At 44.9% G+C, this 14,186-nt stretch overlaps 1 protein-coding gene across 1 annotated transcript in view; it reads right to left on the minus strand.

Moving 5' to 3' along the window:
• Positions 1-14,186, minus strand: part of LOC122932239 (inactive dipeptidyl peptidase 10-like) — a 176,034-nt gene that overhangs the window by 122,412 nt on the left and 39,436 nt on the right. Inside the window, exon 7 of the mRNA XM_044286533.1 lies at positions 28-148. Within this exon, the coding sequence (XP_044142468.1) occupies positions 28-148 (121 nt within the window). The remainder of the gene's footprint in view (positions 1-27; positions 149-14,186) is intronic.

Consider the following 14,186-nt stretch of genomic DNA (forward strand, 5'->3'; position numbering starts at 1 on the left):
AGATAGATGCGTCTTACAAAACCTGACCTTCGTAGGTCCAGTCAGAGATCCCACTGAGCACATTTTCTGGATCTCCAGAGGAAGAAAGCCTGAGCGCTGGACCAGAAGCCACGTCTTGATAAAAAATATCATTTTCAAAGATGAACACCTGGAATCAAACAATAAAATAATGTGTATATAAAAGCAATAGCAGCTCAATTTTATTTTGCGATGTCTAAGTCAACAACTCTATTATGTTATACTGAAGTTCTGTTTAATACATTTAAAGAGTTTGTCTCACAAAAAAATATTTTAATTTTTCAAACCAATAACTGGATCTGAATACTTTTGTATTTGCATGAAATTCTAAATTTATTATTACCATTCGGTTATTCAATAGAATCTATCTGTGTAGTGCCAGCTGCTGTTTGTTCTTTTCCCTTTTCTCTGTGCACCTCACTGAGGTGGACGCACATGCCCATCCTTCAACTCCAACCAGCCGTATCTCGTGTTAGAAGTTGTGACATGTAGAGAAAGGGCACACACCCTCAGTTACCAGCCTGAAATAAATCTAGCATGGGAGGTGTAGGGCTGGTACTAGCATTTTGAGAGATTGTCAAGTACTATATGATGTCTGATTTTAATTTATTATGAGTCATTTTAATTTATATTAATCATAGGATAACCCCTTTAAATAAAGGAAGTCATAATTTAGCTACACGTGTACATAATTCAGACACTTGTATGTATTTAAAATAATAATAGCAGAAATATGGTGTGATTTTTATTCCCTTACACTAAATGAACACATTAATTAACAGGAAAGTGATCATAGGGTATTTCTACCTTTGAGTATAAATTACATTTTATATTATTCTTGAATTAGAGCCTCTTTTGTAATCCAGAGCTACATTCACAGTTACCGTTGGGAATGGTCAACAAGCTTGTCGACAGACACATCTCTTAACATTATGGCAGGAGCTACAGGACGACTGATAAAAGATTTTAGACAATCTTGAAATATCCCAAAAGTTGGATTTTTTTGTGATGGGTGCTGTCACGGCCTCTCCCGTGACAGGAGTCAGAAGATCTAAGAGACTGGCTGCATGTGATGTGATCTGACAGCCTCTTTGGTTTCACTTGTTTCTGAGTTGTTGCTGGTTATGACCACACCTCTTGTCTCAGGTGTTGCTTAAGTGGTCATTCCAACTCCTCTATTTCGTCTGGTCTCACCCATCATGCTATGCGGTTGATAGCTCCTTTCTGGTTTTGGAAGTGCTGGTGTTTGGTTCTCCACTGAGTTCCTGCTTGTCCGCATACTTCGGAGTAAAGTGTCTTTTCCTATTTTCTAGTTTGTTGTATTCCCCAGCTGGGAAGGTACAGGTCATCTTTTGTCCTGACACTATCTCCAGGGCCCTTTAGGGTCAGATAGGGTTCTAGGTTACGGCATATGAATATTCCTACCATTGGTTTAGGGATTCACTAGGTGGTGACCTTTTCCCTTTCCCTAGTTTCGAGGCCTAGTACCTTTTTCCTTGCCTCTTGTGTTCGGTGTGGAGTTTACCACCCACACCGTGCCGTGACAGGCGTACAGTCATCTATGATCTTGATGTATTTCATCACAATTGTCAAGTGGCTAAATGCTGCCATTTAGCCCCTGTGTGATGTCTCTCACTAGAGATGTGAATTGGTGCTGGCTAGCGTGAGGTGTGGCATCTATGGAATCTCCCGTAACTCAGCCTCAACCCTGCAAGATAGTACTTTGCACTATGGATTCATATAGTTAATACAGCATAGTCGTGAACAGAGCCAAGTGTCAGAGCCAGGAGTAGAACAACAGATACCAGGCAAACAATCCGAATAGCAAGGCAGAAGTGAAATCCAGGAACAAGGCCAGGGTCAGTCATGAGTAAAGATTAGGATCAGGAGTGCAAGAATGACAACAAGACTTAAGTGGGACCAAAACCCACAGACAAGGCATGACACACTGATTCAGTGGCCCAACAACACTAGGCTGCAAACCATGGTGAGGATAGATTAAGGAGAGGTTGGCTAGAGCTGCTGCCACTTGATGGGCAAAGTGTGTACCACTCTGCCTTAGGGCTCATGCACACGACCGTATGCCCTCTGAGACATACGGTTCGTGAGCGGGCCATATGTCCCGGAGCGGCATACATTGTGCGCACGGGAGCACACAGCATCATAGGTTACTCTGATATCATATGCGTGCAGAACAATAGTCCGGCGGGAGGCCCGATGCGCACAGCATCGTAGTAACTTAGGATACTGTGTAATCCCGGGTGCACAATGTATGCCGCTCCGGGACATATGGCCCGCTCACGGACCATATGTCCCGGAGGGTATAAGGTCGTGTGCATGAGCCCTCAGCTATGGAGAATGTTATCTTTTACAAGAAATTAGCATACGGCTAACTGGTACATTATAATTATTCTTATTAGAGATAAGCGATTAGAAGCTGACAAAGTTGAATTCAATACTTTGGAGAGAGTTCAGAGAAGAGGTACTAAACTAGTACATGGATTGCAGGATAAAACTTACCAGGAAAGATTAAAGGACCTTAACAAGTATAGCTTGGAAGAAAGACAAGACAGAGGGGATATGATAGAAACTTTTAAATACATAAAGAGAGTCAACAAGGTAAAAGAGGAGAGAATATTTAAAAGAAGAAAAACTGCTACAAGAGGACATAGTGCACAATTGTGCTTAACATTCTTGCTCCCTGTGCAAAGCCATAACAAAAGGACTCCGTAGGCAAAAGAAAAATATATTCGTCGTTCAGCGTTGCACTTATATGTTGAAAAGCCTTGTGTAGTGTAAAACTTGAAAAAATTAAGGGCCTACTTGTCATTCAGCAGTGCAGTTATATGTGGTAAAGCCCTTTTTGCGGTGAAATCTCTTATGTGACACTGGCTTTTTTTCTGAAAATGTATGGGTGATTGTACACCTCCTTTTGTGGTATGGACCAAATTACTTAGTGGTGACATTGTTTATGTGACACTGGCTTTTTTTTGGGAAAATGTATGGGTGATAGTACACCTCCTTTTGTGGTATGGACCGAATTACTTAGTGGTGAAATTCATATGTGACACTGGCTTTTTGGGGGAAAATGTATGGGTGATTGTACACCTCCTTTTGCGGTATGGGCCGAATTACGTAGTAGTGAAATTTGTTATGTGAAACGGGCTTTGTTTGGGAAAATTGCCGTTCAGAGATGCAGTTATATATTCTGAAGCCCTGTCTGCCATGTATTAGTAGCAAAATAAAAATATATTCGCCGTTCAGTGTTGCACTTATATGTTAAAAAGGCTGGTGTAGTGTAAAAGTGGAAAAAATAAGGGCTTATTTGCCATTCAGTGGTGCAGTTATATGTGGTGAAGCCCTTTTTGCGGTATGGACCGAATTACGTAGTGGTGAAAGATTTTATGTTAACCACCTCAGCCCCCCTAGCTAAAACACCCTTAATGACCAGGCCACTTTTTACACTTCTGCACTACACTACTTTCACCGTTTATTTTGCTCGGCCATGCAACTTACCACCTAAATGAATTTTACCTCCTTTTCTTCTCACTAATAGAGCTTTCATTTGGTGGTATTTCCTTGCTGCTGACATTTTTACTTTTTTTGTTATTAATCAAAATTTAAAGTTTTTTTGCAAAAAAATGACATTTTTCACTTTCAGTTGTAAAATTTTGCATCCATATATAAATTTTTCGCTAAATTTATTGTTCTACATGTCTTTGATAAAAAAAAATGTTTGGGTAAAAAAAATGGTTTGGGTAAAAGTTATAGTGTTTACAAACTATGGTACAAAAATGTGAATTTCCACTTTTTGAAGCAGCTCTGACTTTCTGAGCACCTGTCATGTTTCCTGAGGTTCTACAATGCCCAGACAGTAGAAAAACCCCACAAATGACCCCATTTCGGAAAGTAGACACCCTAAGGTATTTGTTGATGGGCATATTGAGTTCATAGAACTTTCTATTTTTTGTCACAAGTTAGCGGAAAATTATGATTTTTTTTTTTTTCTTACAAACTCTCATATTCCACTAACTTGTGACAAAAAATAAAAACTTCCATGAACTCACTATGCCCATCATAAAATACCTTGGGGTGTCTTCTTTCCAAAATGGGGTCACTTGTGGGGAAGTTATACTGCCCTGTCATTTTAGGGGCCCAAATGCGTGAGAAGTAGTTTGAAATCAAAATCTGTAAAAAATGGCCTGTGAAATCAGAAAGGTGCTCTTTGGAATGTGGGCCCATTTGCCCACCTAGCCTGAAAAAAAGTGTCACACATGTGGTATTGCCGTACTCAGGAGAAGTTGGGGAATGTGTTTTGGGGTGTCATTTTACATATACCCATGCTGGGTGAGAGAAATATCTTGGCAAAAGACAACTTTTACAATTTTTTTATACAAAGTTGGCATTTGACCAAGATATTTCTCTCACCCAGCATGGGTATATGTAAAAATACACCCCAAAACACATTCCCCAACTTCTCCTGAGTACAGCGATACCACATGTGTGACACTTTTTTGCAGCCTAGGTGGGCAAATGGGCCCACATTCCAAAGAGCACCTTTCTGATTTCACAGGCCATTTTTTACAGATTTTGATTTCAAACTACTTCTTACGCATCTGGGCCCCTAAAATGCCAGGGCATATATACAAAGTGTTTGCCAAAGCATATGAACACCGCCATCTCCTCAGCTCATATGCAAACGTATCTTTTACTGCAGAGGAGAAATCTCGTCTTGCAGCGCCGCATACACCGACTTGTGTGTTATCTGACAGCAGCGCAATGCTTCTGTAAGAATGCACATCAGTGCTGCAGCTAGTCGATCGGTTGGTCCACCTGGAAGGTAAAAAAAAAAAAAGAAAAAACTAGGCCGCAATGCAATAAATGTTATTAACTTTATAATAACTTTAGAACAGAACATATAAACTTTATTTAACTTTTGAAACTGAAGTAAACTTTTTTGCTTACTGGTGTTTTTTTTTTTTACCTTTATAGGACAAACCTCTCCTTCCCCATGGGACAATGTGCAAAGCGCAAATCGCCCAAAGATGTGGCGAAGTGCATTATGCACTTTGTCCCAAGTGAAAGGAGAGGTTTGCAGCAGCTCTGTGTGTGAATGGGCCCTAATAGCCCTGTGTGCCTGTCCTGGTGAGATGTGATCCCTATGCTAAGTGTACCTGTGTGTGGTACTTACAGAAACACTCTCCAAAGCATAGGGCAGGGTGGTCAGGGCTGTCAGGACAGAAATAGCGGGTGTCACGCCTTATTCCACTCCTGCTACAGACACAACATCTTTTTCGGGGTGACAGTTGGGTTGAGGTACCAGGAACGACACTGGGGAAATGTCGCTCGTGTAGACGGCTAACTACACTGGTGGATGGGGCCAAGGAACCTCCTGGGTACAGGAGGTTCTCGATTATCTCTTCCTGAAATTTGAGGAAGGATCGTGTTCTCCCAGCCTTACTGTAGAGAACAAAACTATTATACAGAGCCAATTGAATTAAATATACAGACACCTTCTTATACAAGCGCCTGGTGCATCGGGAAACTAAATACGGAGACAACATCTGGTCATTGAAGTCCTACCCTCCCATGAGCAAATTATAGTCGTGGACCGAGAGGGGCTTTTCAATGACTCTGGTTGCTCGCTCAATTTGGATTGTCGTGTTTGTGTGAATGGAGGAGAGCATGTAAACGTCACGCTTGTCTCTCCATTTCACCGCGAGCAGTTCTTCGTTACACAAGGCAGCCCTCTCCCCCCTTGCAAGACGGGTGGTAACGAGCCATTGGGGGAAGCCTGCGCGACTAGTTCGCGCGGTGCCACAGCAGCCAATCTGTTCTAGAAACAAATGCCTGAAGAGGGCCACACTTGTGTAGAAATTGTCCACATAAAGATGGTACCCCTTGCCAAATAAGGGTGACACCAAGTCCCAGACTGTCTTCCCACTGCTCCCCAGGTAGTCAGGGCAACCAACCGGCTCCAGGGTCTGATCTTTTCCCTCATAGATCCGAAATTTGTGGGTATAGCCTGTGGCCCTTTCACAGAGCTTATACAATTTGACCCCATACCGGGCGCGCTTGCTTGGGATGTATTGTTTGAAGCCAAGGCGCCCGGTAAAATGTATTAGGGACTCGTCTACGCAGATGTTTTGCTCAGGGGTATACAAATCTGCAAATTTCTGGTTGAAGTGGTCTATGAGGGGCCGAATTTTGTGGAGCCGGTCAAAAGCTGGGTGGCCTCTGGGACGGGAGGTGGTGTTATCACTAAAGTGCAGGAAACGCAGGATGGCCTCAAATCGTGCCCTGGACATGGCAGCAGAGAACATGGACATGTGATGAATTGGGTTCGTGGACCAATATGACCGCAATTCATGCTTTTTGGTTAGACCCATGTTGAGGAGAAGGCCCAGAAATTTTTTTAATTCAGAAACTTGGACTGGTTTCCACTGGAAAGGCTGGGCATAAAAGCTTCCCGGGTTGGCGGATATAAATTGAGTGACATACTGGTTTATTTCTGCCACAACTAAGTCCAAGAGCTCCGCAGTCAAGAACAGCTAAAAAAAATCCCAGGGCCGAACCGATCTGAGCTGTCTCAATCCGAACTCCAGACTGGGCGGTGAAAGGGGGAACTAATGGTGCGGCTGAAGTTGGGGGCTGCCAATCAGGATTTGCCAGCACCTCAGGGATTCTAGGGGGTCTACTGGCCTGTCTGTGCGGTGGCTGCGACGGGGTAACTAATGCACGTGCTACCGTACCAGCTTCAACTGCCCTTCTGGTGCTCGCCACTTCACCATGTTGTATGGCAGTGCTGGTACTAGGTCCAGGGAGGGCTGCACTGCTGGTGTATGCCTCACCACGTAATCCGACAGCGCCAGCCCCACTCTGCTGCTCTTGAAGCGGATCCTGCACAACCTGTGGTCTAGCAACACGGGGCCGGGTACGCCTGGTGGTATCAGGGACCTCAACCTCCTCGTCCGAACTTTGAGTCAGACTGCCACTGCTTTCTACAGGTTCATATTCTGACCCGTTAGATTCGTCAGATGAGGGTTCCCATTCCTCATCCGACTGGGTCAGAAGCCTGTAGGCCTCTTCAGAAGAATACCCCCTGTTTAACATTTGGGCAACTAAATTTAGGGGTATTCCCTGAGACTACCCAAGAAAAAAAGCAAGCCTGTCTTACAAATGGGAGGCTAGCGAATTACCAGAGGCCGCTGCGGTTGATAAAAAAATATCAAAACTGATTTTTTTATCGCCACAGCGCTTGCAAAGTGAATGTGCAGTGATCAAAAAAAAAATTTTTTTTGTCACTGCGGCGGGGCGGGCATGGGCGAACGCACGTGTGGGCCACTGATCAGGCCTGATCGGGCAAACACTGCGTTTTGGGTGGAGGGCGAACTAAGGTGACACTAATACTATTATAGATCTGACTGTGATCAGTTTTGATCACTTACAGATACTATAAAAGTACAAATGCTGATTAGCGATACGCTAATCAGCGAATAAGTGACTGCGGTGCGGTGGGCTGGGCGCTAAACGATCGCTAAACTACCTAACCAAGGGGCCTAAACTATCCCTAAAACCTAACAGTCAATATCAGTGGAAAAAAAATGTGACAGTTTACACTGATCACTTTTTTCACTTTCACTAGTGATTGACAGGGGCAAGAAGGGGTGATCAAGGGGTTAATTGGGGTGCAGGGGGGTGATCTGGGGCTAAGTGTAGTGTTTGGTGCTACTCACTGTGATGCCTGCTCCTCTGCTCCTCTGAGACCAACCGACGAAAAGGACCAGCAGAGGAGCAGGGAAGCCATTTAACACATCATATTTACAAATAAGATGTGTTAACTGGCTTCTGAGTTGAGATTTAAAAAATCGCCAGCCTGCCAGCAACGATCATTGGCTGGCAGGCTGGTGACATGACCCCCCTCTAACTTTTGCCGGCCCGCAATGCGCATGGGTGATTGTAGACCTCCTTTTGCTGTATGGACTGAATTACGTCCTCGTGGGTCCTGCAGTAAACATAATGAAGACGCTGACAACAACACACCAGCAGACTTTGCCTTTACCATGTATTCACAATTAAATCAAGCAGCGTCAGTAAATTGAAAACATCCATGTGTTTTTATCTGCTCCATCTGCATTCGATCTCCACAGCACACAAGACATGACAGGAGAGCCTCTGCTTTGGAGTCCAAGTCCAGTTTCTTAAGATCAGGAGTTTCATCAGAATTGCGCGTAGCATTCTTGCTCCCTGTACAAAGCCATAACAAAAGGACTCCGTAGGCAAAATAAAAATATATTCGTCGTTCAGCGTTGCACTTGTATGTTGAAAAGCCTTGTGTGGTGTAAAAGTTAAGGGCCTACTTGCCGTTCAGCGGTGCAGTTATATGTGGTAAAGCACGCTTTTTTCGGAAAAAATTTATGGATGATTGCACACCTCCTTTTGCGGTAAGGACCGAATTACTTAGTGGTGAAATTCTTTATGTGACACAGGCTTTTTTTGGGAAAATGTATGGGTGATTTTACACCTCCTTTTGCAGTATAGATCGAATTAATTAGTGGTGAAGTTCTTATGTGGCACTGGCTTTTTTTCGGAAAATATATGGGTGATTGTACACTTCCTTTTGTGGTATGGACCGAATTACTTAGTGGTGAAATTGTTTATGTGATGCAGGCTTTTTTGGGGGAAATGTATGGCTGATTGTACACCTCCTTTTGCGGTGTGGACCGAATTACTTAGTGGTGAAATTTTTTATGTGACACTGGCTTTTTTTTTTTTAACCCTTTCATGACCAAAGGTCATTGATGCCCCAGTGTCCAGGTCAAAATTTACAAATCTGACATGGACACTGGGGCATCAAAGGCCGCACACTTGTGTTCCACATCGCCAATCGTGACCCCTGAGATGTCCGGGTTAGCACGAATCGCGGAGAGGAGGTGCTCCATAACAAGAACGTATAGAAGAGGAGACAGGGGACATCCCTGGCGCGTGCCGTTGCGGATGAGAAAAGGCGGAGAAAGGGTGCCATTGATTCTAATTCTGGCCGAGGGCTGGTGATAAAGACTAAGTATTTTCCCTAGAAAATTTTGGCCCAGACCCAGTTTAGACAGAACAGATCGAAGGGAATGCCAAGATATGCGATCGAAGGCTTTTTCCGCATCTAGGGACAAAATCATAAGAGGGGTGTTGGAGACTTTTGCATGGTGTATAATATCTAAGGTCCGGAGAGTAGGGATGAGCGAACTCGAACTGTATAGTTCGGGTTCGTACCGAATTTTGGGGTGTCCGTGACACGGACCCGAACCCGGACATTTTCGTAAAAGTCCGGGTTCGGGTTCGGTGTTCGTCGCTTTCTTCGCGCTTTTGTGACGCTTTCTTGGCGCTTTTTGAAAGGCTGCAAAGCAGCCAATCAACAAGCGTCATACTACTTGCCCCAAGAGGCCATCACAGCCATGCCTACTATTGGCATGGCTGTGATTGGCCAGAGCACCATGTGACCCAGCCTCTATTTAAGCTGGAGTCACATAGCGCCGCCCGTCACTCTGCTCTGATTAGCGTAGGGAGAGGTTGCGGCTGCGACAGTAGGGCGAGATTAGGCAGATTAACTCCTCCAAAGGACTTGATTAACTGATCGATCTGCAGCTGTGGATCATTGAGCTGCTGATCCTCAATTGCTCACTGTTTTTAGGCTGCACAGACCGTTTGTCAGTCTCATTTTTCTGGGGTGATCGGCGGCCATTTTGTGTCTTGTGGTGCGCCAGCACAAGCTGCGACCAAGTGCATTTAACCCTCAATGGTGTGGTTGTTTTTTGGCTAAAGCCTACATCAGGGTGAAGCTGTCACACCAAGTGCATTTAACCAGCAATAGTCTGTTCATTTTTTGGCCATATACAAAATCAGGGGCAAGCTGCGCCTGTCACCAAGTGCATTTAACCCTCAATGGTGTGGTTGTTTTTTGGCTAAAGCCTACATCAGGGTGAAGCTGTCACACCAAGTGCATTTAACCAGCAATAGTCTGTTCATTTTTTGGCCATATACAAAATCAGGGGCAAGCTGCGCCTGTCACCAAGTGCATTTAACCCTCAATGGTGTGGTTGTTTTTGGCTAAAGCCTACATCAGGGTGAAGCTGTCACACCAAGTGCATTTAACCAGCAATAGTCTGTTCATTTTTTGGCCATATACAAAATCAGGGGCAAGCTGCGCCTGTCACCAAGTGCATTTAACCCTCAATGGTGTGGTTGTTATTTGGCTAAAGCCTACATCAGGGTGAAGCTGTCACACCAAGTGCATTTAACCAGCAATAGTCTGTTCATTTTTTGGCCATATCCCAGTCTAATTCTGTCACTAAATCCATACCGGTCACCCAGCGCCTAAATACTAGGCCTCAAATTTATATCCAGCTAAATCTGTCCCTAGTGCTGTAGCTGGGCGAGTTATTTAGTGTCCGTTCAAGCACATTTCTTGTTCTGGGTTGAAATACAATTCTCAATTTAGCAATTTCATAATTTAGTGGTTCCTGCTATATCAGAGCTCTTTGAAATCTATCCCAAAAAGGGTATATAATATTGAAGGTGCACATAGGGTCATTCAGAGTAACTTCACACACACCCGCTACTGTGTATTTCCAAGTCTAATTCTGTCACTAAATCCATACCGGTGACCCAGCGCCTAAATACTAGGCCTCAAATTTAATTCCCTCTAAATCTCTCGTTACCCACCGCTGTACTGTTGTTGCTGGGCAAGATATTTAGTGTCCGTCAAAGCACATTTTTTGTTCTGGGTTGAAGTACAATTCCCAATTTAGCAATTTCATAATTTAGTGGTTTCTGCTATATCAGAGCTATTTGAAATCTATCCCTAAAAGGGTATATAATATTGAAGGTGCACATAGGGTCATTCAGAATAACTTCACACACACCCGCTACTGTGTATTTCCAAGTCTAATTCTGTCACTAAACCCATACCTGTCACCCAGCGCCTAAATACTAGGCCTCAAATTTAAATCCCTCTAAATCTCTCGTTACCGTTGTCCTGTTGTAGCTGGGAAAGTTATTTAGTGCCCGTCAAAGCACATTTTTTGTTCTGGGTTGAAGTACAATTCCCAATTTAGCAATTTCATAATTTAGTGGTTCCTGCTATATCAGAGCTATTTGAAATCTATCCCAAAAAGGGTATATAATATTGAAGGTGCACATAGGGTCATTCAGAATAACTTCACACACACCCGCTACTGTGTATTTCCAAGTCTAATTCTGTCACTAAATCCATACCGGTGACCCAGCGCCTAAATACTAGGCCTCAAATTTAATTCCCTCTAAATCTCTCGTTACCCACCGCTGTACTGTTGTTGCTGGGCAAGATATTTAGTGTCCGTCAAAGCACATTTTTTGTTCTGGGTTGAAGTACAATTCCCAATTTAGCAATTTCATAATTTAGTGGTTTCTGCTATATCAGAGCTATTTGAAATCTATCCCTAAAAGGGTATATAATATTGAAGGTGCACATAGGGTCATTCAGAATAACTTCACACACACCCGCTACTGTGTATTTCCAAGTCTAATTCTGTCACTAAATCCATACCGGTGACCCAGCGCCTAAATACTAGGCCTCAAATTTAATTCCCTCTAAATCTCTCGTTACCCACCGGTGTACTGTTGTTGCTGGGCAAGATATTTAGTGTCCGTCAAAGCACATTTTTTGTTCTGGGTTGAAGTACAATTCCCAATTTAGCAATTTCATAATTTAGTGGTTTCTGCTATATCAGAGCTATTTGAAATCTATCCCTAAAAGGGTATATAATATTGAAGGTGCACATAGGGTCATTCAGAATAACTTCACACACACGCTTCTGTGCATTTCCAAGTCTAATTCTGTCACTAAATCCATACCGGTGACCCAGCGCCTAAATACTAGGCCTCAAATTTAAATCCCTCTAAATCTCTCGTTACCCACCGCTGTACTGTTGTTGCTGGGCAAGATATTTAGTGTCCGTCAAAGCACATTTTTTGTTCTGGGTTGAAGTACAATTCCCAATTTAGCAATTTCATAATTTAGTGGTTTCTGCTATATCAGAGCTATTTGAAATCTATCCCTAAAAGGGTATATAATATTGAAGGTGCACATAGGGTCATTCAGAATAACTTCACACACACGCTTCTGTGCATTTCCAAGTCTAATTCTGTCACTAAATCCATACCGGTCACCCAGCGCCTAAATACTAGGCCTCAAATTTATATCCCGCTGAATTTGAATACAATACATTGGGCCAAATAATATATTTGTTGTTGTGGTGAACCATAACAATGAGAAAAACATCTAGTAAGGGACGCGGACGTGGACATGGTCGTGGTGGTGTTAGTGGACCCTCTGGTGCTGGGAGAGGACGTGGCCGTTCTGCCACATCCACACGTCCTAGTGTACCAACTACCTCAGGTCCCAGTAGCCGCCAGAATTTACAGCGATATATGGTGGGGCCCAATGCCGTTCTAAGGATGGTAAGGCCTGAGCAGGTACAGGCATTAGTCAATTGGGTGGCCGACAGTGGATCCAGCACGTTCACATTATCTCCCACCCAGTCTTCTGCAGAAAGCGCACAGATGGCGCCTGAAAACCAACCCCATCAGTCTGTCACATCACCCCCATGCATACCAGGGAAACTGTCTCAGCCTCAAGTTATGCAGCAGTCTCTTATGCTGTTTGAAGACTCCGCTGGCAGGGTTTCCCAAGGGCATCCACCTAGCCCTTCCCCAGCGGTGAAAGACATAGAATGCACTGACGCACAACCACTTATGTTTCCTGATGATGAGGACATGGGAATACCACCTCAGCATGTCTCTGATGATGACGAAACACAGGTGCCAACTGCTGCGTCTTTCTGCAGTGTGCAGACTGAACAGGAGGTCAGGGATCAAGACTGGGTGGAAGACGATGCAGGGGACGATGAGGTCCTAGACCCCACATGGAATGAAGGTCGTGCCACTGACTTTCACAGTTCGGAGGAAGAGGCAGTGGTGAGACCGAGCCAACAGCGTAGCAAAAGAGGGAGCAGTGGGCAAAAGCAGAACACCCGCCGCCAAGAGACTCCGCCTGCTACTGACCGCCGCCATCTGGGACCGAGCACCCCAAAGGCAGCTTCAAGGAGTTCCCTGGCATGGCACTTCTTCAAACAATGTGCTGACGACAAGACCCGAGTGGTTTGCACGCTGTGCCATCAGAGCCTGAAGCGAGGCATTAACGTTCTGAACCTGAGCACAACCTGCATGACCAGGCACCTGCATGCAAAGCATGAACTGCAGTGGAGTAAACACCTTAAAACCAAGGAAGTCACTCAGGCTCCCCCTGCTACCTCTTCTGCTGCTGCCGCCTCGGCCTATTCTGCTGCTGCCGCCTCGGCCTCTTCCTCCGCCTCTGGAGGAACGTTGGCACCTGCCGCCCAGCAAACAGGGGATGTACCACCAACACCACCACCACCACCTCCGTCACCAAGCGTCTCAACCATGTCACACGCCAGCGTTCAGCTCTCCATCTCACAAACATTTGATAGAAAGCGTAAATTCCCACCTAGCCACCCTCGATCCCTGGCCCTGAATGCCAGCATTTCTAAACTACTGGCCTATGAAATGCTGTCATTTAGGCTGGTGGACACAGACAGCTTCAAACAGCTCATGTCGCTTGCTGTCCCACAGTATGTTGTTCCCAGCCGGCACTACTTCTCCAAGAGAGCCGTGCCTTCCCTGCACAACCAAGTATCCGATAAAATCAAGTGTGCACTGCGCAACGCCATCTGTAGCAAGGTCCACCTAACCACAGATACGTGGACCAGTAAGCACGGCCAGGGACGCTATATCTCCCTAACTGCACACTGGGTAAATGTAGTGGCAGCTGGGCCCCAGGCGGAGAGCTGTTTGGCGCACGTCCTGCCGCCGCCAAGGATCGCAGGGCAACATTCTTTGCCTCCTGTTGCCACCTCCTCCTTCTCGGCTTCCTCCTCCTCTTCTTCCACCTGCTCATCCAGTCAGCCACACACCTTCACCACCAACTTCAGCACAGCCCGGGGTAAACGTCAGCAGGCCATTCTGAAACTCATATGTTTGGGGGACAGGCCCCACACCGCACAGGAGTTGTGGCGGGGTATTGAACAACAGACCGACGAGTGGTTGCTGCCGGTGAG

Source organism: Bufo gargarizans, chromosome 3 (genome assembly GCF_014858855.1).
Source record: "Bufo gargarizans isolate SCDJY-AF-19 chromosome 3, ASM1485885v1, whole genome shotgun sequence".
NCBI lineage: Eukaryota > Metazoa > Chordata > Amphibia > Anura > Bufonidae > Bufo > Bufo gargarizans.